Raw genomic sequence first — 27,455 nt, forward strand, 5'->3', positions numbered from 1 at the left:
AGAGCTCGGCATGCATTCCGTACCAACGGTGTGGAGTCACTTGGCAACCTTGGATGATTGCGCCCCTCGTGTACAGACCACATCCAGACCATTCGAGCCCACCTACCTCCAGGCAGCCTCAAGTATAAATAGAAGACAACCCCCTTTAAGGTAAGGGACTAGAACTTAGAATCAAGAACTTGAACTTGAGAATTCTTAGTCTCCTTTGTGGCCTCGTTTGAGTGTTCACACCTCATGCCTCATCCACCTTGCACCCCTCTCATGCTAACTTGATCATCGGAGTCTCCACCTCGGGTACCAACCCAGGGCCTCTGACGCTCTTCTTTCTTCACTCATTGCAGGACAGGCCTACCGGCCCTTGGCCACTTCAGGCCTACCAGCCCTCGGTTTAGGAGCAAATTGGCAATGCTTCCCTTAGCCCATTTTGACCAGAAGCACAATCACCTCACCTCCTTCAATAGATGTAGGAAATGAAATGCTATGTGATCTTTGGTTGCCGAACAATGCAAGGTGTTGAAAGGTTATGGGGAGATCATCTTTAGAAAATTTATCACCAAAAAGAGTCATTATAATTTGTTCCAAATTATTTTTGTAGAAACAATTTTCACATAACCCCTACTTTAATTTAAAAACGCTTAGGGGGGCGTTCTTTTTTTGGATTTTGAGAGGGGGAAAGTTGGTCCATGGGATTTTGATTCCCATTGACCAAGAAACCCATGTTCATTTTTCATATTTATTTGGGGACTAGTGAAAGTTTATTTTCCTGGGTATTACTTATCCGGGTAAGTGATACCCATCACTTAGGTGGGTAAATTAACTTTCCCATCTAGGGAAAAGTTGTCAATACTTGGAAGGGACAAAAATGTCCTCTTCAATAATGGAATTTTTATGGCTAAGATGGTCATTGCCTTACTTAAATGGGAAATAAAAGAACATGAGTAACTGCACTTACCTGGATAAATCTTCCGTAAGAAACACTTACAAAATAATTACATATACCTGAATAAGTGACTTAATTAAAAACGAATGGAGCATTAGTAATTGCAACAAAAAAAAAATCCATCCAAATGCACTTTGTGGTCAGAAAAAGCACACACCTCTTAGCAACGTCTTACAACTTTCCCTAACTGCACGTTTTTTGTTGTTTTCATCATATACTAATGGGAGGAGTGGGAAAGATTTAGGAAGCTCAAAACATAAGGTGGACTAGTGGGATTTGGGATTATGTTCATCATTGTTCTCAACGAAGAAGACAATGAACATTATCTTTAGGAGAGGGTCTTAATTTATATATGCGAAAGGTAATTTTGAGATTTTAATTTAAAAATGGCATCACGTGTGTTAGATATATGGCGGAATACTAATGGATGGACAAAAATGACATTTTCCAAAATTAAGATACTGCACTGCCACATTTCAAAGTTCATATGTTAAAGTGAACCACTTTCAAATTATAGGGTAATGGAGGCTCAAGTAATTATTAGTCAATGTTAATTCATTGTCTTTTCTCAAAAATTATTTTCTGCCCTATATTTCAAGCCAACGAGTGATAAGGGGTGCAAACGGGCCTGATCATGATACATTCGAATTTGATCTTATTTTACCATATTCGAATATCCTCTGTTGGATTTTTGGATCAAATCAGATGAAAAAAATAGGATTTGTTTAAAAACCGGGTCGAATTTGAATTGCCCCTATTCTGTTTAAAAGAATCCAATCCAATGTGTAAACGTATTATATATTAGTAATTAGGCATATGTGTTGTACGTGAGAACACTTTTTTCATATTAATTTCTTGAATTTTAGATATATTATAATTAAAATAGAAATTGAAAATTAATAAAATTAACAATATGATTAAAAATAAACTAATGTTTGTTATTCAATTATGACATCATGGGTTTCTTGGAAAAAGTTGGATCATTGACCCACCATCTAGATAAGAAAATAACATTGCTTTTAGATTAGTTTTAAATTATGGAAAGTTATAGTCAAAGCCGGTTGTACATTTAAAATTAGGCTACAAGTTGGCCCATAAACCAACATAACTCTGGCAACCGGCTTTACATTTCAAATTAGAAAAATGCCCACCATGTCATCAGTGGCTTATGTGGCTATTGCCAATATGGGACTCTTAATCCATGTTGGACACAACAAAAAACTTATACTGAAATTGCCCTTTAATGTTGGGTGATTGGAAAAAAAAAAGGTTTTACTCTCTCTCTCTCTCTCTCTCTCTCTCTCTCTCTCTCTCACATTCATCTATATCTGCTCAATGACTATGTGATTTGAAAATAAAAAAAATGGTTTTTGGTTTCTGTATTTACGTTCTCTATAACAATTCCTCTCATTCTCTCTCTACCTATAGAACTCATTCAATCTCTCTCATCTATTTCTTGGTCGATCTCTCATTCTCCCTTAATTTCTATCGTTCTCCTTTATTTTCTCTCTCGCTCCCTCTCTCTTTTGTTTTATTTTCTTACACACTTATATGGTATTAATCATGTTATATAAAGGAACATGAGACCAATTTGGTATGGTTCAAAAATTATTACACCAATTTGATAAAAATTTACAAGAAACTCTTGGCTATAAAATTTACACCAACTAGAGAACGATAGAGATTGAGGGAAAAGAAGATATTGACCAAGAGGGAGAGTGAGAGAAGGGAGAAGAATGAGAAAGATTGAGCGAGAACAAGAGAGAGAGAGAGAGGTTTTGATTTCTCTACAGACCGAAGTTGAGAATGGGAGAGACAGAGGGAGTGGGAGATCGAGAGATGACTGTGAGAGTGAGAGAGAAGGGAGGGAGATTGAGATATAAAGGAGTGGTAGAGAAAGTGAAAATCTATTTTCGGTATAGGTTTTTTGTTATGTCCAACATGGACTAAAAGTCTCATGTTGGCAACAACCACATAAGCCTCCGATGACATGGTAGGGTTTTTTTATAATTTGAAATGTAGAGATGGTTGTCAGAGTTTTGTTGGTTTCTAGACCAACTTGCAACCTAATTTTAATTGTACAACCAACTTTGACTATAATGTTCCCTTTAAATTATATATTTTATTTACATTATATAAAATATTTTTTACTTTTCACACATAATTTTTGTTTGTCTATGGTATCATTTGACTCAAAACATTAAGCCACCGTCTAAAAATAAAAATTATTTGATTTCTATGTTGATATTAAATTTTGTATTACATTTCCATCATTGATAAAATTATTTCTTATGTACAAAACTTATTTTTTTTAATATAATGAATGCACAATATTAGAGATGTACCCAATATTTTATTTTTTATAAATAAATAACATTAGATATGTGCCCAAAATTTTCTCTATCTTTTTTTGTTTATTTTTGTGATTCTTTGTATTTTCTATTATTAAAAATTTTATTATTTGACTATGACATCATTTAATTTCCAAGTAGATTTTGAATTTGACATTCCATTTTTATCATTAATAAAAATACTTCTTACATTTCATAGTTATTTATTTTAATTTTTTATTATGACATATTTATTAATCCATTTGACCCCAAATGGTTAAATTGCTTGCCTACCACTAAGAGTGAAGAAAATGGTTTTATTTTCAAGTACTTTTCAAAATATTTATTCTTATACTATTAAAATTAATATTGTGTATTTAACTACAAGAATTTAATGATGAGAAAAATATATCTTAAATATAGGATTTAATGAGAAAGAATAGGAAAATATTTTTATTTCCAACTGGTTTTAAATTTTACATTCTATTTCCATCATTAATAAAAACATTTCTGATTTATCATACTTATTATTGTTTAATATGTATGTTAAAAATGTTCTCAAATTTTTTGAATTTCTATTTTTTCATTTTATCTATTTTTAATTTTATTATTTATTCGTGTAAACATGGATTAACCCATTTGACCCAAAATGATTCAATTTCTTACCACCACCTAGATAAAAACACTATTTTTGCTAGGTTGATTTTTAAAGTATAAGCTTTTGTGTTATTGAAATTATTAATTCATTAAGTACGGATTTAATTAATAAAACTTAATGGTGAGAATAAACAAAAATAACTTAAATATATGGTTCAATGAATATGAATGCAAGTTAATAACTTAAATGTTGAATTTAATGAGAGAGAATTGAATATCTTTAAATTATCCCTTTTCAACTCATTTAATATCAAGAACCAATTACCCTATTTGCCCTCATTTTTATCAATAAATTTAAATATATATGGGTAAATTTTGTCCTTAGAAAATTCCAGAAATATTCTTGAGACTATTCGTGCTTTTTAAAGTAGTATAGTTATGATGCATTTTTGTAATTAGATTTTTATATTATTTATGTTGTTTTGTAAGAAAAACTTGTATACCCCCATTTGTTGATTAAAATATATACGACAAATGGTTGGAAAAAATGTTCATGTTTTTTCTTTGTATAAATTATTTTATTTTTTTAATCATGTTAATAATTTATTAAGTTTTACGTACCTATAGATAATTAAATCAGATCAAATCAGATTTGACTATTTGGCATTCTTAATGAATTCAAATTCTAATTATTCTTTGTAAGATCTATTGGATCATAAATAACAATGCATATTAATGTGGCACTACTCAAAGAAGAAAAATATCTAGAAAATTACATGTAGGTTCATTTAAAATTCTCACTTATTCACAGATGGGTACTTATTCACCCCTCTCTCTTGTGGGTCAAGGTCTTTTTTGTAATATCATCAGGCATCCAAACAGCATAGCTTTTGCAGGTCCAAAGTATTGGAAAACTCAACCAAAGTGGTGTACACAAGATGATATGCCTATCTAGTGATTTCCGAATTTCTTGGATCAACATCCGAACATGCAAACTGGCTTCTTTTAGTTTCTTCATCTTCTCTATGTGGGTACCCGGCCCGGAGGGGGGATAGCATGGAAAATGGATGGGAGTCGTCGCCTATATTTATATGAATTAGGAATTTAGAAAATTCTAGAATTTTTCAAGAAAAGCAATTTTGTTTTTATTTTTTTTGACTCATTATCCAATGAGAATGGGATTCTTAGGGTCCAGGGACCAAGTAGGTACGGTGTGGAAAGGTGTTAGGCACCCTATACACACTCGGTTAAACCGGCCTCTACTTAACCAAAGTTCCAAAGAAGATTTAATAATTTTGAGCATGAAAAAAGTAACACACACAAAAGAAACACTTCGAAGTAGTAATCTTAACTATCTAAAAAGAAAAATAAATTTACCACAAGCAAGAACAAATAAAATAACTAAATGATTATAAAACCAACTAAACCATTTAACATGAGAAGGATTTGCTAAAATAAAATTAGAGTAATACCAAATCAATGAATTGAAAGTTCTATGACAATGCAAACTAAGGATTCAAAATTGCATACTTGTGAAAACTTAAAATAACAAGATAGAGAGATTTTAGCTAATGAATAAGATGGTGTTTGGAAGTGTGGGCACTTTTTGGGACCAATTTTCAAGAAAAAAACGCCCATGATTCCAAGACCCTTTTTCGAAAAAAAAAAAAGCTTATGCAACGTAGGTAGTGAGCAACACTATGCTGTTTGGTAAGGTGATTTTCATCACCGTTTTTCTTGTATGTATTGACAGGTAAGCACCACATAGGATACACATCAGTCAATCGTTGGGGGAAACGGTTCACCGATGCATGAAACACCAAATGCATCGGTGGGGTCCCGATTTACAAGGTATGTCCGATTTTTCAATAAATGCCTGAACCAAACATTCATATATATGGGCGTCTGTAGAAATGCCTATATAGATCTGATGTGGCACCGTTTTTTCAAAAAACGGCTACAGTTCCAAACATCCCCTAAAATAATAGCAACCAAATGTTTTGTTTGCAAGACAATGACTATGCAATGGCTCTATATGCTGAAAATCACAAGAAAAAGAAAAGGACTCGATGAAAAATCTAGGACACATGGACCATGCAATGCAAACGATTAGACCTAGAAACTAGTGAGCATTGTAATGCTGAAATATCTAATATGTAACTGCAAATTCTGATAAGCAAAATCTAAAACAAGGCACCAGTGTGCCAAAACTAAAATGAGGTCAAGTCTAGTGCCGAATATGATGGGGACCGAGCCAAACGCGTAGGAGAGAGATAAAGCGTCGTAAAAAAATCTATTTATCCATGTTGACCTCTAGATGAAAAGGGAAAAAGAATAAGTGTCAAATGATCTATGGATATGATAGATCAGTCATATATTAAGAATATATTCAGTGTTTATGGACAAATCATAATAAAAAATAATTAATTAATATTTATTTTTAATTCTGAAAATTACAAAAAATATAAAAATATCATATATTTAAAGAATAAATGCCAAAATGCCAAATGATGTATGGATATGATAGATCAGCCATAGATATACAATACATTCAGTCATTGTGGAAAAATCATAATTAAAAATAAATAATTAATATTTATTTTTTTATTTCCAAAAATTACAAAAAATAAAAAAAAAACAAATATTACAAAGAAATTTTCAAATCTTACATGAATCTGGTAGAACATCCATAAGTGTCTAACATATTAAGTTCTTACATTCAAATAAAAAAACACATTTTTTTAATTTTTTTCTTTATCTTTATTTTTCCATATTTATTCATAAAAATCCATAGATCTACACATACGATAAAAAAAAAATTGTGATTTTTGACATGGGAAATGTAGATCAGCTAAGTTTAGAGCACTTCCAAGCATTCAAACAAGAAAGAAACAACAAATCAAAGAGATTAAATGAAAAAAAAAATTGCAAAGCTCACCTATTTTTGCAATATTTTCCAAAACTTCAAAAATTTTCCCAAATCTTTAAGTTTGATGCATTTTTTATTTTCTTTCTTTTTTTTTTTTTGTGTAGATCTAGCAGTCTAGGCAAGTATGTGAGACGTTTGGAGTGGTTTGGGAGGTAGAGAAGGTTTTTTTTGGGAGAAAGAAGCCTTCTTTCTCTTGTTCGAACATTTTAACTTCTAGTCATATCATTTTCGGGGCGTATCGATCGATATGCAACAGTCGATAAGGTATCGTATCATGTCGGTATGGTACTGATACAGAAGAATAGATATGCAACACCCGATTTAGTTGTGTATCCCATATCTTCCATTAAAAGATACGATCCGATATGCCCCGTATTGGGCGTATCGTATCGAAATTTTAAACCTTGGTTATATATACTAGGGAAATTTTCCAACTAGTACGTACCATGTACTTTGGGTCTAGTGCCACTTGTCTTTGAACTTTAAAATGCGACAATTCAGTACTCGAACTTTCGAAATGTGTCAATCCAGTACCTACCGTTAACCATCTGTTAAGTAGTCGTAAAGTGGCATTTGAAAAAGACACAAATACACTTTGAATGTCATCTAATTTTCTTTATCAACCATTCAAACATTGACAAAAAATTAATAGTCCTAAATCCTTGCTTCTTTTATTCAAGAAAGTTGGGGCCTAGAAGAAACAAGAATTTGGGATTGTTAATTTTTTGTCAGTGTGTGGATGGTTGATAAAGAAAATTAGATGACATTCAAAGGGCATTTATGTCTTTTTCAAATGCCACTTAACGGTTGGCTAACAGATGGCTAACGGTAGGTACTGGATTGACACATTTTGAAAGTTCGAGTACTAAATTGTCGCATTTTAAAGTTCAAGGACCAAAGTGGCACTAGGCCCAAAGTGCAGGATACTAATCGGGAATTTTCCCTATATAATAATTATGTGCCCCAAATGTTGGGAAACATGCTAGATGACTGTAACATTTCTGCAACATGATCTTTACTTAAAGAATGTTTCATACTTCATTGCATGGAAGTATGTGACTTTAGGAGTCTTGTTCTCAAACATGTATGGAGGGACTCTAGGTAAGGGTGTCCACCAAAAATTGGAAAACCAAAACAAATTGAGAAAACCAAACAAGAAAATGTGGTTAACCGAACCAATCAATATATATTTATATATTATATGTATATTTTATATATATTATAGATAAATATATATTCATTATATATAAATATATACATATATTATATTTATAATAATCTATTTATAAATATATTATATATCATTTATTATTTATAATATAATATTATGCATATACTTATATAATATATATAATAAATATAAAAAACTGAAAGCAGTGGGCCGATTCGGCTTTGGTTTGGAGAAATGGAAAAAATGGTGGTACTGGTTCGGTTTGCAAAAATGGCCCATGGTTCGGTTAACCGAATTGTGAACACCCCTAACTCTAGGGACATTGGAAAGTGAGTGAGGAGGCTTTGGGACGTAAGGGGGTGTTTTCTAGGCTAATGGGGGTAGATCTCTCTCCCTAAGCTTAGAGGTGTAAAGTGGGCCATGCTGGGTCAACACAACATGGCCCGTACTTTTTGCGGGCCCTGGCCTGGTCCCTAAGCTTTGTGCGGGCCGTGCCACCCTCCTCGGTGAAAATTTTGGGGGTTGGCCTTGCATGGCCCACGGCCCAAGCCCGTGTGGGCCCATGCCATGTCATGTCGTGACACAGGCCGAGCTAGCCCGTAGGCCAAGCCTTGGCCCAAGTTGGGCCATGGACCAGGCCAAAGCTATTTTTGCCTAATAACTAGAATATATCCAGCGCTTACTAAGCTCTAATAGAATATTGATAAAAAAACTATTTTTGCCTATTTATTTAAAAATTTGAAACAAACTTAAAATTTTAATTTTATATGAATTTTGATGTATACAATTGCTTATATATACAATAATTAAATAAATTAGTATAATAAAATTGAAAAAATGTTTATTTTATTAATATATTATATACTATATACTATTATATAATATTATATATATATAATATATAAATATTATGTATATATAAATATATATAATATATATATAAATAGTATATATGGGCCATGTTGGGTCGTACTGGGTTGGGCCATAGGACTTCAAACCCCAAGCCCAATATAGCAAGGACCATTGTGCCGGGCCTAGCACGACCCGTGGGCTATCGTGCCTTGCTAGGCGGCCCAGCCCGATTTACACCTTTACCTAAGTTAGATTGTGTGTCTTGAGTGTTAGAAAAGGGGGGGTATTTATAGATTTTTAAGAAGGGTTCTAGAAGGAAATAGAGGGCTGAGATAGAAAGCCTAGGAAGATCAATGGTTACGGTTTAAAGGGTTTTTGGAGGGAGATTGATTGAGAAAATGGGTTGTCAAGGCAACTCTGGGAGAGATTCTCTTTATCAATCAAGACAATAAGTGGAAGACTTCATCAATTTACCTAAATTGGACATTCCAAGTTTAGGTGATTAGCTTGATTGATTGGAGAATTGGAGGGTCCTAACTAGTCAAATCTTAGATTTTAAGATGGTTTTAGAGGCTGGGAGGAAGTTCTGGTCATGGGATGCCCTAGGTTTGAAGTTATTGTGAAGATGATTCCAAATGGAGGGCCCCAGATTGAATCTAGTTTGGGTCTCAAGATGGAGAGGTTAATGGTGTTGGAATTGGACGGTCTTGACACTGTTGGACTCGGAATTTTGAGATCTATCCACCTACAAGATTGGATTTCAGATTTCATATGGAATAGGATTCAGGATAAAAAATGATCTCGATCGAACGAATGAAATCGGTTCCGACTTCGAGTCTTGAGATGAAGGGATAAACGGTGTCGGATTTGGGTGCTCTTGGTGTCACTGGATTTGGATTTTTGGGATTTACATACCTATGGTTTTGGATTTCTTATTTGACATGAAATGAGGTTTAGGATCAAAATAACCCCGATCGGACGATTGGAATCGGTTTCGACTTGAGTGTTAAGATGAAGGGGTAAATGGTGTTAAATTTGGGTGATCTTGGTGTCATCAGATTTGGGAGTGACACCACTTATTTATACTTAAACCTGCCTCAAATTTGTTATAAGCGGACGACTATGATGAGATCCGGCCTGTGCCATGTGTTGCCATCCTGGGCCTACCATGTACGCCTATGTCATTGGGCCTGCCATGTGTGCCTACATCATTGTCCTTACCGTAGCTAGGGTGGATTCTAGACGAGCATAGCTTAGTCGAATATTTGGCTATTTGAGCTCAACCTTGAGCTCAATTTGGGTTAGAGAGTTGAGCTCGAATTTGACTCAACTTAAACGCTCGTAAGCTTGAGCTCAACTATGAGCCAAGCTTCTTATAAAATTATAAATTATAAATATAAAAAATATTTTTCTTTTACATATAAAAAATTTAAGAATTATAAAAATTAGTTATTATTATACATATAAAAACTAAAAGCATTATATGTATATTAGGCTCAAGTTCGGTTCTAAACTCGATTTAAATTGAGCGGAATAGAACTTTTCATGAGCCGAGTTCAAATTGCTCGTGAAAGGCTTGATTTTCATTACTTGAATGAAAAAGACAATGAATATTACCATATAAAGGGTAAAATAAATTAGAAAAAAAAAATAGTTTGAGCATTCAAAAAACTTTAAACACTCGGATAAGAATCTTTTTCGAAGTTAAATGATTGAACACTAATGGAGGGGTCTTTGTCTAATGGCGTACAGGTGTCTTTGTCACTGACCCTATAGCATCAGGGGTGCTTGTATAATTTACCCTAAAAAAAGTTGAAAGTATTGTTAGAAACGAAAATCCGAGATTTATATGATCGGATCGGGTTCAGATATACTTTAATCCGAATCTGAATCCGAATCCGATCCGATCTGTTCGCATCCCTGATGGAGAGTTGGAGACGGTAACTTGCTCGTAATCGTAATTGACGAGAACGCTGGACCATTAACCGGATCACTATTCAAAGGCTTTATCCACTCAAACATCAGGCTCAATTGCTCAAGTACAGCAGCGGGAAATGGCGTTTCCTCTCGGTGCTCCCACAAAACTCTCAATTTCAAAAGGCGGAGATGCGATTTATGTTGCAGCAATTCCTCTGAGGGCTGCGAAGGGCCCTGCCCAGATGTTAATGTCAGCGGCTTACTCTCTCAATATGTGGGATTTACAACATTATATGGTCATCATCAGCACAACTCCACCTCCTCAGGTTCAGTTTCAGCTTCTCAAAATTGCACTTCGTGGACTTCCTTCATTTTCCCCTGTTCCTGGAACCCTACGTGCTTAATAGTTTCGCTCTCAACCTATCATCCCAAATTCTGCTGAGATCCTTTTTCTTTTTGCTTGTTTTTATTTTGACGGGATTATCCTAATATTGTTAAATGAGCTGCTTTTTCCTCTTCTCTTCTCATATTATATTTTCTATATAATTTTCTTCGTATTGTTTGACGGGATTTTTCTTGGATACAATTAACTTGTGGAATGCATTTTGGTCCAGTCTACCCCGCGTCATACGTAGAGTCCAATCAGCCCCGGTTGCGGTTTGGTCTATATTGTACAATTTAGAGCTTTTGGATGGGGATGGCAGTAACTGAGCAATTCGATTTGTCACACCGATTTGGTGCGTTGTTCTTAGTTGTCTTTCTTTGATTAGAGTGTTTTCAACGGTTTTTTCCCTATGAAAAAAAAAAAAAATCTAGTAGAACCCAGACCAAGAAATGCTGAGTTACATGTGACTGATTAGAGCTTTAAATGGTTGACTTATCATTCTGGAACTTCTAGTATAGCTCCCCCTCGTCATTGTATCCTGGTGACACTTTGAGTAGATCTGAAATTCATTACCTGCAAAACCTTTGTCAGTGTGCTGGAAGAGTTACTGGTTATGTTTGTTCGTAGTCACTGTATTGCAGTTCGATATTCATAACAATGAACTGAACTTTTTTCCTGATGAACCTTAATTTGAGGTTTTTTACAATTCTCCCAATTTTTTCTTTGTATAATTGTTGATGTTTTAGTTTAGTGGTAAAAGATGGGAATTTTCTTTTACTTGTAGGCATTTGTTTTTGATTTCCAACCTCAAGATCCTGAGAATATGTATGTAGCGCTTGCAGCTCTATCTAGTAGAGGAGTGCCAGGTAAACTTATTATTTTGCTTCTGACCTTTTTTGTGGTATTAAACTGCAAAAAAATTTATTAGTTGATCAGTGTGTTGCAGGCAGGGATGTTTATGCCACGAGATACAGTTGATTTTCTCCTTTCTTGAAAAGCTTAAGGAATCAATGCAACTATTTTTTTTCACGCAAAGATTTGCCACTAGATACAGTTGATTTTCTCTTTTTTTTGAAAAGCTAAGGAATCGATGCAACTAAATTTTTTGCTGGAAAAGATGATTATTGCCACTAGATACAGTTGGTTTTCTCTTTTTGGAAAAAACTTAGGCTGTATTTGGTTTGAAGGAAAAGGTAGGGAAGCCTATACAAGTTCTCTTCAAACCAAACACAGCCTTAAGGAATCAATGCAACTAAAACTTTAGATACTGAACTTGGATTTAAATTGTGGTTGGCTTTTGGTTTGAATATGTAGAGTATTGACCTCCAATTGGATTATGGAAATCTCAGAAACATTCAACCTATTTCTGTCAGATTGTATATGTAACAGTTCAATGAGACACCTCTCATGAGTTGATCATTGAAGGTGACTCTAAAGTGGTAACTGGGTGGCTAAAAGAACCGGGGACAGTAGCTTGGTCTTTTAGGGGAGAGATGAGGAGATTCAAGTGGCTCTCTTCTAAACTCACAGTGAGAGTTCAGTGGGAGAGGAGGTCGGCAAATGGGCTGGCTGACCTACTAGCTAAGCAAGGGGTGAACGGGGATCACTTATTCTGGGCTCAATTGTAATTTTACTTCGTTTTTTAAGGCAGCAACTTGCGCCTTCTGGGAGAACTGCTTTGTATCCACTTGTCAGTTTACTTTATATATTCATCTTAATAAAATTCTGAATGATTCATCATTCATCATAAAAAAAAAAAAAAAAAAAAAAATGAGATACCTCTCGTGAGATGTCTAAGGTAAAAATAAATAAAAATTGTCCATACTTGGGTCCTATATGCTACATCTATTTATTGCTCTAACATTTTGCTACCAAAAACCATGAAACAAGGAAGCTGACATGATATAGGTGCTTCACATGGTGACTTCTGAAATTGAATTTCTGGAATATAGGTAAGTATCAAGATTTGTGCAATACATGGACATGAAACAGGGTAAGAAATCACCAAATTGATGAACATGCAGCAGCAGCAGCAGCACATTTAGACCTTGGTCATCTCGATTTGCATTATCATGCAAATTGATTCAACTATCTGGCTCTCATACTAATCAACACATCATAGTTAAGCTTTATCCCAACTTTTTGGGATTGGCTATATGAAACATTCTTCTTCTTATATTATGTTTAGTGTCATATCTCAATGAATGCCCTAGTATGAACTTGGAAAAACAAGTCATTCCCAGGTTTGGAATTGCAAGGAATAGATCCCAAGCCCAGGAATATCCTTTAGAAGGTTCATAAAGCCATTAGACTATTAGAGTTCCTTCAAAGTTCAAAACTTCCACGTTAACAACTTAACATTGATGATCCTCTCAACTCTAAAAGGGAAGAGAATCCTAATGGTTAGGTAGGCACCTCTTATCTTCCCCAGCATAAAGATCAACTTCAATGCTTTGATATGGGGTAATGGTGATGTTGCTACAGAAGTCATAGTAAGAATGTCAGTGCTGCAGTTTGTGGATTGCAAGCAAGATTTCTAGGACAAGTTATGAATGCTTTTTTGAGGATCAATACCATCTGGTTAGGAGACTGTTGAAAATCTAATTGAGAAGAATTCAATTTCATGAAAAATCCACCCAATCTTCGAGGATACTTGGAGGACTGGTTGCAATAGTAACACAGGACAAGATTTCCTACAGGTATAGTGAAAGAAATCAAACAGCTAATATGATTGCCAACAGATGTCAGGAAGCCCAGGAAGATACCGAAGTTAATTAGGAATATTGTGGGCCTCTTAGTCATAAGATTCTTGTGGATATTTGAGGTTGTTCAACCCGTCTTTTGTATCACTTTCTTTATAATAGGGAAAAAAAAGTATAGATTGTTCTGGGCACTAGTGAAAGAAGTATGGAATAATGGAAGTAAATGGAACTTTCCAGTGATTGGCCTTTGCTCATGACTATTTTCCATAAAAGAGGCAGATGACCTTAGTATTATGTCAAATTTTTATCCATCTAAAACTGAAACACCCTCCTTTTTTAATGTTCGAATGAATGAAGTATTTTTCACTTTCTTAGCAAATGCTAGTTCCATCTAGATCAAGAAATGGACCTTTTTCTGCTAATGATATTTGTTTCATGACTTTTTCCCGGTAATACTGATCCATGACATCCTGTCAGATTTTCACACCATTTGTTCCCAACTTGTGATATTATTGGAGGTTTTGCTTCACTATTTAATGCATATGGTAAATTGAAGTCCATAGTCATATGATGTTTTTCCTCTTGTATTTTCTATTTGTGTGTATTTATTCTTTTAAGACTGGAGTTTTATGCATATCTAAAAGTTTTGATGATTTCAAGAGATTTATGCATCATGTTTGATTATTATTTCTTTATTTCTCAGAATGGTTTATCGAATCCAGGTAATATCGTTTTCTTTCTTGCTTGTAGATACCAGTGTTAATTTAAAGTTTTTATTTGCAAGCTGAAGCTTCACATTCAAGTTGCGTTCAGATTCTGATATTTGTAAAGAGCAGAAAAGAACTATAAGATCTATTATTATATATGCTGTTTACTTGACTATCCAGTCGCACTAGAAGGTCCCCATTCTGTCCTTGATTTAACTTGAATAACTTTGATAGGAGTTGTTCTTGTTAGAAAGCTAAGAAAGCTGCCTAAAAGCAAGTGCTGGTTCGTTGGGTTTTCCCGTGGAGACAGCATAGAGAAAGCCAATAAATTCAATGAAAGCTGGCAAACGGAGTTGAGCATTGGCCAACATGATTGTCGTGATTACACCAATGGTAACTAAGATCCTTTTCAAGTCTCAATTTGATATTGTAAAAAGAACAAGTTGGAACTAATCAGTGGAAGGCTTCAATGGATTCAATGTTTGTGTTTTCTAACTTTTGTTTTCACTTGAAGGGTTGGTTGAACATCTCACTGGTGAGAAACACGTTTTGGATCGTCTAAGAACAAGTTCAGATGGTTGATTTTGCTATTGTTTACAAGAAACTATTTTGTAATTGATGCCGCAAGCTGCAAACATATGTATCCAGTACCCCTCTCAATGTGTTGTGTATATCAATGGATACATATGTATATGTATATTTAGCTATCAATTATTGCAGATATATATCTTTCAGCATGTTGTATACGTATATAATGATGTGCGTGAATTGTACATTGTTCCTTAGACTCAGTTTGAAAAGAGTACAAATACAAAAATGTGCATTGCAAATAAATACAAAAAGATACAAAATACAAGGTTTTGCACTCTACATACATGTATTTATGTAGAGTACAAATATGTACAGTATAAATACATACAAAATAATGAAACATACAAGGTTTTACACTCTACATATTTGTATTTGTACTGATGTGTTGGATTGTTAAAGAGAATTTAGATGGTAATTTCTAGGTGTTTCAAATGGTTGCTTGGCAAGGCATCCTGTTGTCTTTGTTGATTTGGGTACATTACATATCATTAGTGGAAAGGTAATATGTAATAGACTATTTTACCTATCTAAGTAAATATAATAAGATTTATCCTTAGGTGCATGCGCTTAATGGGGTAAGTGTTTTCTAGGAAATATTTACACAATTATATGCATTTACCCATGTTTTTTATTTCTAGGTAAATAAGACAATGATCATTTTAATTATAAAAAAATTATTAAAATGTCCAATTTTGTCACATGTGTTAGCAACTTTTCCACCATGAAAAGTTACTTGTACACCTCAGAGATGAATATCATTTATTTAAGTAAATGATGCCTATCCAAAATAAATTTTCCATGAACCTACATTAATCTGAGAAAAAAGACAGGTATATTAGTCAATAGAAACCAAAATCCCATTCATCTACTTTTCTCTCTCAAAATCCTAAAAACATATGGGCTCTACTGTATAGTTTTTTGTGGTGGAAATCTAGTCCATTCAAGAACAAGATCAAACAAATCCCTTTTTAAAGTCAGCAATAGAATAATAAGGCTATGGTAAAGCTTAAGTGGCAGTGGATATGGATGTGTATCCAACCGGCAATGTACACTGCAAAAAGTAAACAGTACATATACAATGGTTCTTTTTGATCTCCTTCAGCTTGTTCTTTGGTTCAAAGAATAGTCTTTTAGCCTAATGAAGATCAGATTCTGTTTGGTAAGTACGTTTGTATGAAAGATTCAGGTATCAATTTGTCTAAGAGTTTTCTCAGTTAGGTTGTTTTATGACTAGAGTTCATATAAGAAGACGCATTTGTTTAAATACATAGAGAAGATTGAGCATGCAAAGTATCTGCTCAGGTGTTCCATTAAGTGGTCTCACTCCTCTGTTCCGTCTTTTATCTCTCTGACGTTATATCAGAGGATCACGATTCCATGTTAGGAGTAAAATGAGAAGCAAACAGAGGCGCTACGAACAGTATAGACAGTGATCATGACAAAAGCGTAATACTCCTGCGGTCTTGCCATCTCTAGTATTGAATTTAATTGATGAGATGGTTGTGACCAATTAGTAATGCTGATTTTTGGTGTTGCCCCATAAAGATGAATTTATGGTGGCTCACAGAAAAAATAATACTCTGAGAAGTTAATGTAAATAAAAACAGAATCCACCTTGGTAAGATATATAATAGCTAATTAAGAAATTAGATTGGCACCCATTCAACGTAAACCGAAGTAATTTTATCTTTAGCAGTTGAGATTTTTCACCTCAAATTTTTTTTCCTTTTTGATAATTGGGACTCAATTTTCCAGCAAATGTATTGATCCCAAAAAACCTTAAATTAGATTTCCGCTTCGAATGGCACAAAGAATAGAGGATGGCTCAAAAGGGATATTAGTTGTTTCATTAGTAGGATTTGTTGTCAGTGCTTTCAGCAAAGATCGAGGTAAGAGGAATTTTATCTCTCCATATTTAACGAATAAAATGAGTTTAGCACTATTTAACGAATTTTATCTCTCCATTAGTAGGAAGGGATTATATGGGAGAGGACGAATGCTAAATTTCAATTTTCAAAGGGTGAAAGAAAGTCCAGTATTGAATTTTATCTCTCCATATTTAACGAATAAAATGAGTTTGGCGCCTTAGTTCCTCTTTTATGAATAATTGTTTTTCACTTCACTCCATGTTTCCCCATTCCAAATGAATATTTTTAATACAATTTCTCGTGTAACCAGGTAATGCAGATTCAGAAAAACCACATTGTTTCGACTCATTGGAAAGTTAAAACGGAGCAAATAATTTATCAATGAAAATATAGTTCGGAAAACGAACAAATCAAAGAAGACAATAAAAACAAATGCAACCTAACGAGAGATACTATCTTTAAAAAAGAGAACAGAAAAAATCAGATGAAGGGGGATTTGGGCTCAGTGGAAGGAGAAGTCGTTTGATTGGCGAAAGGCTCACGGCGAGATTTTTCTGGTCTCGTCCACTGCCCATAACACCCTGTGTCTTAACCTCATCATCGCACCAAATCCTTTTTTCTGTATATTCTTCGCGCACCATTAAATCACTCCATCACAGATCCAGAAAACCAACTAAAAGAAACACAATCTGCTATAAATAGCACTTGAATATGATAAGATAGACGAATAAAACGGGGCATGTAGAACAAAGCACAAAACGGGGCATGTTAAACAACGATTAATCGATGAAAGCATAAAACCTAATGCAAGAGAAAGTGGAATAGGTAATAAAGATCAGAGATGACGGGAAAAATGGTAGATTAGGCTTCAGTGTGTGTAACAATCAGATCATTGACAAATTTATCTCACTGAAATCCGCTAAGATAATGAGATTTCATCATAAGCCCCTTCCATCTAACCTTCCGCCCTTGTATAAAATTTTTTAACAGACCAAAATGAGAATGCAGAACTGAGAACCAAAAAAGATTAATACAGAAAAAATGTACAAAATCAATCTAAATATAGAATGATAGAAGACGGAATGAGAATTAAGAACTTGGGACAGACGACGACGAGGACGTACACCGGAAAATACCGTCGCAACTCTTAACACTAGTTCCCTAGCTGTGTTCGGTGTGACCTATTTCTCCGATAAAGGCACTATCCATATTTATAAACGGAGAAACTAGGGTTAGGGTTATGAGCAGGAGAAAGCGTAATTGCTATGACTTGACATTCCGAAATTAGCCCCGCTCTCTTGAGGAAGGGTCGAAGGCGAAGAGATGAGCCGATGCGCGATGGAGAGGATTTCCTTTGGATATTCTCAATGCACGGTCAGATGCTACGTCTTTGTTTGCAGGATATCACATTCCATGCTTTTAAATGCACTAGCGGGAACCGTGCGAAATACGGATTTTTGTTAAATCAAATAAATATATAAAACTATATAATTGTTTTATATTTTATTTTTAAAATAATTAATAATTATTTATATTTTATATGCTATCTTTAATAGTTATTTTATAATATAAAAACAATAATAATTAATTTTAGTCAAGATGGTTCATTAATATGATGAAACAGATGAAATTGACCAATTCGACCTAACTTTACTGGTAAAAAATTTCTAGTTAGCTTCAGTTTAGAAATTTCCCAATCCGACTAAGTCAGGTCAGTTTTGGTTTGGCCATTTATAAACCGACCAAGTTTAATATATATATATATATATATATATATTAAATATAATTTTTAATATGAAAAGTGAGAAAGTTCCCATATTTCTTATTCTAAAATATTTTATATTATAATTTTAAATTATTTATTTATTTTTTAATAATACTACTATAATTTTTAAAATTTCAAATTAATTTTTAAGTTTAAATATTTTAAGTCAATTAACCAAATTGGTACAACCCAAATTGGCTGCTTTTTACTAATCGTTGATCGATTTTGGGTAGACCTATACACAGGTAGGCCTACGCTACGCTTTTCCTCTTTAAACATAAAATGACCAAGTTTTAACCTAAGTGCAACCCAAGCATCAAGCCAAAATCTTGAGCCCAAGCCCGAAGCCCAATCTAGACAAATATTTTATAATATATTAATAATATATTATATATTTTATAATATTCTGTATATTATAATGTATAATACCTTTTTTGCTACTAATTTTATTATTATATAATATATATTTATGTATTATTAATATATATTATCTTTTTTACTATATATAATATTGTTGGGTCGGGCTTAGGATGAGCTTATTTGGGAAAGCCCGAGCCTCACCCGAAGAATAGTTAGGCCTGATGTAACACCTGAGCTTGAATCCATGGGCTTAAAAACATTGTCCAAGCCCGATTTAAAATGGATTGAGCTAGGTCAACCCATTAGGCTACCTGACCCATGAACATCTAGTTTCGGGTGACCAATTCCCCTACCCAACCAAGTTGGTTTAGTTGGTCAAATAGCCTTTAACCGAACTGAAATGACCCATGAACACTCTTAATTTTAACTAAATTAATAGTCTAGTCTCTAATAAATAACCATAGTTTAATCTCCAATAATTATTGAGAATTTATAGTGAAAATACACAATTATTGAAAATAAATTTATAATGAAAATACAACAAATAACTAATAAATAAACAATGAATACAATAATTATGAAAATACAACAAATACCAAAAATACATTAAATTAGTCAATAAATAGTGTAATATCCAACAATAGTTTAATCTCTAACAAATATTAATAAATAAATTATAACAAAAATATAATAAATCCAATAAATATAATAAATTAAATTTAAAAGTTAAATAATGATATTTTAATCTCCAATAATTATTGAAAACATTTTGTTAAATAAAAAACAAAAATATATTTATACATAATTGTTAAATAATATTTATCACAAATACAATAACTAATTTCTAAAAATACACTAAATATTAGTTTTAGTATATACACACATATAATAAATATAGATAAATATTTTAAAATTATTAATAATAAATATTATTTTTTTGAAATTTAACACATAATTTCATTATTTAATATATTTTTAATTAATATTCAAATACGATTTAGCTATTAATTTTTTTATATTTAACATATTTAAAAAATTTTTATTTACAATATTATTTAGTTATTCAAATAATGTCATTATTTATATTTTTAAAATATTAAATATTTATTTAATTTAATATTTTGTAAAATTATAATTTATACTATAATTATATAATTTCGTTATATTATTAATTCAAATATTATGAAATCTATTGTAATTACTTTTCTAGTTGTAGGAATTTTTTAAAATTTATCACATAATTTCTTTGTTTTAACTATTTAAAATTTAGTTATGTTAAATATTTCATTAATTAAAATATTTAGTTATTTAAATGTTTAAATAATATGTAAAATATTTAATTTTTTTTTAATTTTATTTATTTTAAAGTTGTTATGTAATATTCAATATTATGTTATATAATTATTTAGCAATTTTTTATATTTTTATTTAAAGTATTTAGTTATTGAAATATTGAAATATTAATTTTTAGTTTTAAATTGCTATTATGTGAATAACGTTTAAATAATTTTCTGTCATTTAAATTTTTGAAATATTATTTAGATATTAAATTGAGTAACCCATAAAAAATGATTTTTAATATATAATAAATATATTTTAAAGTTATTACATAATTTCATTATAATATTTGAATAATTGTTAAATTTTTTAATTCAAACTTTCTTTAGATAGATAAAGATAAAGATCAAAAGTGGGAGAGGATAAATAGGAATTAGAGATAATTTAGGGGAAGGTGGGGGATAATGCTGCCACTTGGCTAGATATTATAAAACCAAATATCTCTTTCTTTCCTTGATAAATAACTCCCATACCACGTGGCTTAATGGGTGGGTTGTGTAGGGAAGAAGAGCGGGGGAGGGTTAACTATGGTTATTGGGGCCCAACAGCATAGGCTATTGAGATAGTTTCTGGACACGTTCTGTGCAATTCACCAATTAATGGCCATACTTTGGTTTTTAGTAAAAATAAATTAAGATGTAATTACTAATTTGCCCATTCTTAGGGTAACATGACATTCTCAGAAATTCCCTCAATAGCATAGGCTATTGGCCCCCCTTACTTCTGAAGAGGTGGGAATCATGAATGGTAATCAAAAACTTTTAATTCCTTGTGCATTTGGGTTTGCATTTTGAGAGTCTAGGTTGAAATGATGATTGGGGCCTAGGCTCGACGGTTGGATATGAATGTGGGAGTCGTCCTTGAAGTTGAAGGAGAAGTGAGAGTAAGGCTGAACATTCAAAACCAATTAGCAGCGGGAGTTGAAGATGTGAACAGCACTAGAAACCTCTGTTGGTATTTGTATCAGTACGAAAGACTTCCTTTGCTTTGCTTCATATGTGGTTACCTAGGCCATGGTGAAAGGACTTGTAAGAACATTATAAAAGAGGACTACCTAAACTCCTTATCCGGGAAAATTTCTTTAAAGGACAGAGGTATGAGGAAGAAGAAACCATTGTTCGGTCACTAGCTGAGGGCAAGTATGGACTAGAATGAATTTTGCCAAATCAATAGGGAAGCAAGACCTGAACCCCACAATGGTAATACAACAACTAAAAAAAACTCAGGGGTTAGAGGAACACCAAAAACTCATTCAGAAGAATCGGACAAACCCATAAGGAGGAACCTGGTGCTAGTCATAAAGCTTTACCGGCCACTCAAATTTCCCCTCCGTGCTCAAGTCGTTCAGGGAGGTGCTTCAAGGGGTTCAAAACGAAGGGAAGAGTGTTTTGAATCTGGTGGTCTCTTCGGTGAGTCAAAGGGACAGCAGGGATGATCTAAACGGGGAGGCACTTCAAGGCTTGAAATTTTCTTTTCTTGTGAAAGAAACAAACCTAGACACTTTCCCTGGTCTGAAAAATACTTTATTGGGGAAAACATATGAAATTGGTTTTGTAGACAATATGGGTCAAGCAACAGCTTGTAAGGTTGAGGTAATCGGAACAAGGGAGGGCCAGGTGGAGCTGATGAGCCTAAGAGAAGATAAATGGCAACAAATGGTGATAGATGTAAAAGAGAAAGGAATTATGGAAAAGTACACTATAACACACTACAGAATTTTGAATTCCATCGCAACCCAATACAATTCAAAATATAAACTTCCACCCTACAACACCAATACCCACTCGTGTATTGGCACCTATCCCAATTGTATGGTGGGGCTAAGGGTTGTTAGGGTGTGTTGAACAATCATCCTCCTGAGGAATTGCTTACAAGAAAAGGGAAAGGAATTCAGGTAGCTGAATCACCCCATACCAAAGGTCAAAAAATGAAACTTGGTGATGAAAAACTCAAAGTAGCTGAAAAGGCTGGCATGAAACTTGTTTCAAAAAAAGGAAGACCCATGCCATATCTGATTTTGAAACAATTTGCTGAACCTAGGTCTTTGGATAGGGATTTTCGAAATGAGTTAGTAGCTGTGAATGCTGGACAAGCTATTATTGCTTACAATCAAGCGGTGGATGCCATGACAATCAAAAAGCTTAGTAAAAATACTAAAATTGATGACGATGAGGAAGAGCTTCTACAAGTATTTATGCCATTTTCATTTTAAAAATTTAATGACTGAATTCGTGTTAAAATGTTTAGGAGCAGATACAACCCTGGTTCAACTAGTAACAACAGAAGAAGGATGTCTGCTAGAAAGGGTGTTAACTTGAATTTGGATAGAATCCTTCTAAGTTATCCCTCCCTAAAAAGTCCAAGACAATCTTGGAATCCGAACACCAAACTATTGGCTCATGACAAGATGAGACAGAGCAGAAATAAGAAATCCAAAATTTGTAGGGGCGACACTTGATCGATATGAAAACAACTCTCCAACGGAAACTATTTCAGCTCGGGAGTTGTTCCAAAGATGTTGAGAGTAAGGAATCCTTGGTCTAGGGTTAGGCATTCAAATCAATTCAAATTTTATCCAACTTAAACAATATGAAGAGCCTAAGCCACAGGGTCCTTCACAAACAGTTAGGATGTTGCCTATTAGGAAACTCTCCCTTTTGGCATCGAATTATGTAGAAAAGGCAAGAAGAAAGCTTAGAAGAAGTTTCCCCTCTCGATATAAAAAACTTGTTGCTTATATTAAGGTCTTGAAGAAATGGGATCTAGAGACTGTCCCGAAACAATCTCTAGGTAGCAAATGAGGATAATAAGTTAGAACTGCTAATATAGGATCCCCCTTAACAGTTTTCTCCATCAAAGAGATCCATCGGGCAAATAAAGAAGACATAATCTTCCTCATAGAAATCAAGACTTATGTTCTCCATTGTAAAAAGATCCTTAAGAATTTCCACAATTGGAATTGGTGGGGTTGTGATACAGTAGGGCGTAAGGGTGGGCTAGCACTGTTGTGGCAGAAGGAGGTCAATCTTACCATCATCAGGGTGAATAAATACTATTTCCACACACGTATTGAAGATCCTCAGAAAGGAAGACAAGTGTGCTCCTTTATGTATGGTGAAGCCCACAAAGCTAGAAGGCCTGATTTTTTGAATGCATGGATGGATTTGGCTCGTTCGTTCTCCAAACCTTGGGTGTGTATAGGAGATTTAAATCTTACCTTTTATAGCTATAACAAAGTCGGCAATAACTCTCTTACCTTTAGACAAACTTAAAGCCAATAAATCAATGGTGGAAAATTTTAATCTCCAAGAAATTTCCACTAGTGGACCCAACTATACTTGGAATAACAAAAGACAAGGAAATGAAAACAGATGGACTGAGTTGTTTGTAATCTACGATGGAATGATGACTTTCAACAAGCCACAATTAAAGTCTTCACCACTTTAGGTTTAGACCACCTCCCAATCATGTTGGATGTCAATGGTTTTCAACGTGTGTAGAACTCCAAATTTAGGTATGAAGAAATGTGGACCTTATACCCTGACTTCGAAAGCCTTATAAGGGATAGCTGAAATGAAGTTTTCGTAGATCATGGACATGATTGTTTTCTTAGGAAATGTAAGCAGCTAAAGGAAGTGCTCTCAGTTTGGAATAGGAAAAATTTTGGGAATTTGAAAAGGAATATAAGGGAGACTAAGAGATTGTTAGAAAATGAACTTAATGTAAGCGAAGAAAGTTATTGCAAAGAGAGGGTGCAGAAGCTAGAACAAAACTTGGAGACTCTTTTGAAACAAGAGGAAATATTTTCAGCCCAAAGATCAAGGATAAATTGGCTGAAATATGGAGATAAAAACACATGGTTTTTCCATATGGCTACCTAGAGAAGGAGAGCAAATAACAGAATCTAGAAAATTAAAGGTAGCAATGGGCTTGGATGGAAGATTGGTTTGGCATATCCAATATTTTTCTAAACCATTACAAGGAAATCTTTAAATCTTCTCACCCTATAGGTGTGGAGTCTTTTCTTGAAGTCATTGAGCCCAAAATCACTATTCAATATAATGAGAGAATAGAGTCTAAAGTTTCAGAGGCTGAAATTATAGATGCTTTATTCCGAATGAAACCATCCAAGGCCCAGGTCCATACGGGCTCCCCAATTCTTTCTTCCAAAAGTACTAAAATATAGTTGGGAGGAATGTGTGTAGTTCAGTGAAGGAGTTCTTTGTATCTAATGTCATATCAGAGAGTCTAAACAACACCCTAATAATCCTAATTCCTAAGTCTAAATAACACCCTAATAATCCTAAATGACAACATTTTGCTAGCACATGAAATCATACATCATTCAAAAAGTAGCAAAAGTAAGATAGGGTAAATGGCGGTGAAATTGGATATGAGCAAAGATTATGATAAAGTGGAATGAGTATTCCTAGAAAAACCATGGAAAAAATGGATTTTGGGCATAAGTGGATTAGGTGGGTACTGAAATGTGTGTCCTTAGTCTCCTATCAAGTCATAGTAAACAGGTCTCCAAGTACATCTTTTAAGCCAGAGAGGGGCCTCAAACAAGGGGACCCCCTTTCCCCTTATCTGTTTGTGCTTTGTTCAGAGGTCCTTTCTTTAAAGTTACACTCTTTGGTAGATCAAGGCAAGTTTTTTGGAATTAAGATTAATAGGCAGTGCCTAACAATCTCTCATTTATTCCTTTGCAGATGACAACTATATCTTTACCAGGGCCTCTATTAGTGAATGAACAATTTTGGTGGAAGCTCTCAAGGATTATGAAAAGACTTTAGGGCAACGGGCGAACCTTGTTAAATCTAAGGCGTTTTTAAATAAAGCTATGCACCACAGGTTAAAAAGAGTGGTAGCGTCCAATTGATCTAGGCATATCCAAATCAACTGTCTTTAGTAACATCCTCGAAAGATTGTCTAACAAAACCAGCCCTTGGTATGACTTATTTCTATCCCATGCAGGTAAGGAAGTCCTTATCAAATTTGTAATCACGACAATTCCAACATATGTTATGTCTTGTTTTCTTTTACCTAGTTCAAATTGCCACCCTGCAAAGAGAATTCTGGTGGGGGAGGAATCATAATGGGAAAAGGAAAATTCACTGGTTAAATTGGGACCAAATTTGCAAAGACCCCATGCTTTTAACCTAGCCTTGCTAGCCAAACTAGCTTGAAGAATAGCCTCCAAGGAGGAGAGTCTATGGGTAAAAGTGATTTCAACCAAATATATAAGAAACAAAGATTTCCTAAGAGATGACTTTTCAAGTAAGGGCTCATGGGGTTGGAATAGTATCCTTGAAGGAAGAAGGACTACGCTTAATGGGGTGTTTTGGGTTGTAAACACAGGGGAGGAATCTCTATTTGGGATGATTCTTGGCTCCCTTCCCTTCAAGGAAAAAGAATCTCGGGTCCTAGGCCAGGGCTTGAATCATCTTCCAAAGTTTGCGATCTCATTGACAATAACTCTAGATCTTGGAAGGTTTAGGTTGTGTGTTCCATGTTTAACAAAGTTTACGCAAGCCAAATCTTAGCTACCCCTCTTGCTAGGGGGAGTGGCAAGATAGATTTTATTGGGCTCCCATGAAGAATGGAAAATTATCGGTTAAATCTACATATTTTGTGGCAAGAAACCTTACTCACAACTCTCATACCCCTAATAAGGATTTTTCCATCCAGAAGCTTAGGTGGAGAAAGTTGTGGAACACCCTAGTAGAATAACAAATCAAGTCATTTATTTGGAAAGTAGTGCTAGAAGGCATAGCAATGTGCACGCCAAACTTGCTAAAAGAAAACTATTATCTTTTGATATCTGCCCTCTTTGTAAAATAGCTCTAGAATTAGTTTTCCATGCCATCGTTTTATGCAACCATGCAAGAGGTTTTTGGCTAGCCGAGTCCTTTAATGCTAGAGTTGACTGTGTAGACAGTTGGGACTATTTTGCTTATTGGTTTTTTTCTTGGCTAGAATATTGTTATTAAGGATAGATTTGTGGATCTCTCTATTCAGCTAGTTATCACTTGCTGGAACATTTGGAAATTGAGAAACAATTTACTTTTGGAGGACACTAACCATTCTCCCTGGTTGTTATTGTTTTATATCCATAGAGAAGTGAGGACATTGATAGAGAATTTGAAACCATGGTTGAAAGATTCATCTCCAAGTGATCTAGCCTGGGCTGGTTCTCTCTTTTTGGCTTCTTTGGTCCCAAGAAAGCCAATATTGATGTTGTGATTAGGGATTGATAGAGAGTGTGTTACTTGCTATGGTCCTTGTCCATCATTCTCTCCTATTCAATCAGTGGCTATAGCTATGCGCCAAGGGCTATTATTGGCTCACTAGTGTGGCATTTCCCAATTGATTTTGGAATCTAATTCTTCAGTTTGCAAGCAAGAAATGCTTGGACGTTAGCCCATAAATCTTCTTCCTTCTACAAGATATTTTTGAAGCTGCGTTTGGTTTTGATGTTTCTTTTACTCACATGAATAGAAGTTGTAATAGTTTAGCCCACTCTCTTGCTAAAATTGGTCTTGAGGACCGGGGGCATTTTGTGTCTAATTGCCCGAATTGGTTAATCTCATTAGCTGTGGCTGATTTCAATGGGCTTCCTTAAGCTGATCATGTAATTTGTTTTGTTTTATCATGAATGGAAAGCTAAAGACAAACACTTGTAACAAAAAAAGAAAAAAAACAAGTGATAGTAGCTATAGAAAAAGTCTTACAACTAGGGGTAACCATGGTTTGATCCGTGGGCCTTTATTTGTAACCAAACTGGTACTATCGATATTTGGAAAACCGGTAACCGAAATCGAATCAAAACCAATCGGTTAATCATTGGTTTGTTAAATTAGTTTTGCAGTTTTTTATTTTTACAATATATATTATAAAAATATATATAAATATAATACAAATTATAAATATATATTTATATATAATGTATATTTATTATTTATAATATATAAAAATATTAAATATATATAATATACATAAA

The 27,455-nt window shown here is 33.9% G+C and overlaps 1 protein-coding gene and 2 non-coding genes across 3 annotated transcripts; 1 reads left to right on the forward strand and 2 right to left on the reverse strand.

Moving 5' to 3' along the window:
* The first annotated feature begins 10,766 nt into the window (after positions 1-10,766).
* Positions 10,767-15,280, forward strand: LOC148875139 (PTB domain engulfment adapter). The gene is made up of 4 exons (XM_088965146.1): positions 10,767-11,062; positions 11,906-11,987; positions 14,765-14,923; positions 15,045-15,280. Exons 1-4 carry the CDS (start codon positions 10,874-10,876, stop codon positions 15,110-15,112), a joined length of 498 nt encoding a protein of 165 aa, XP_088821272.1. The 5' UTR covers positions 10,767-10,873; the 3' UTR covers positions 15,113-15,280.
* A 2,206-nt stretch (positions 15,281-17,486) lies between these two features.
* LOC148875140 (small nucleolar RNA Z152/R70/R12) lies at positions 17,487-17,596 on the reverse strand. Its single transcript, XR_016105977.1, has one exon. It is a non-coding gene; the product is annotated as a small nucleolar RNA Z152/R70/R12 (small nucleolar RNA).
* A 256-nt stretch (positions 17,597-17,852) lies between these two features.
* On the reverse strand, positions 17,853-17,937 carry LOC148875141 (small nucleolar RNA R11/Z151). Its single transcript, XR_016105986.1, has one exon. It is a non-coding gene; the product is annotated as a small nucleolar RNA R11/Z151 (small nucleolar RNA).
* Positions 17,938-27,455: the final 9,518 nt, after the last annotated feature.

This window comes from Nelumbo lutea, chromosome 1 (genome assembly GCF_056320005.1).
Source record: "Nelumbo lutea isolate HS-2025 chromosome 1, American lotus-T2T, whole genome shotgun sequence".
NCBI classification, from domain to species: Eukaryota; Viridiplantae; Streptophyta; class Magnoliopsida; order Proteales; family Nelumbonaceae; genus Nelumbo; species Nelumbo lutea.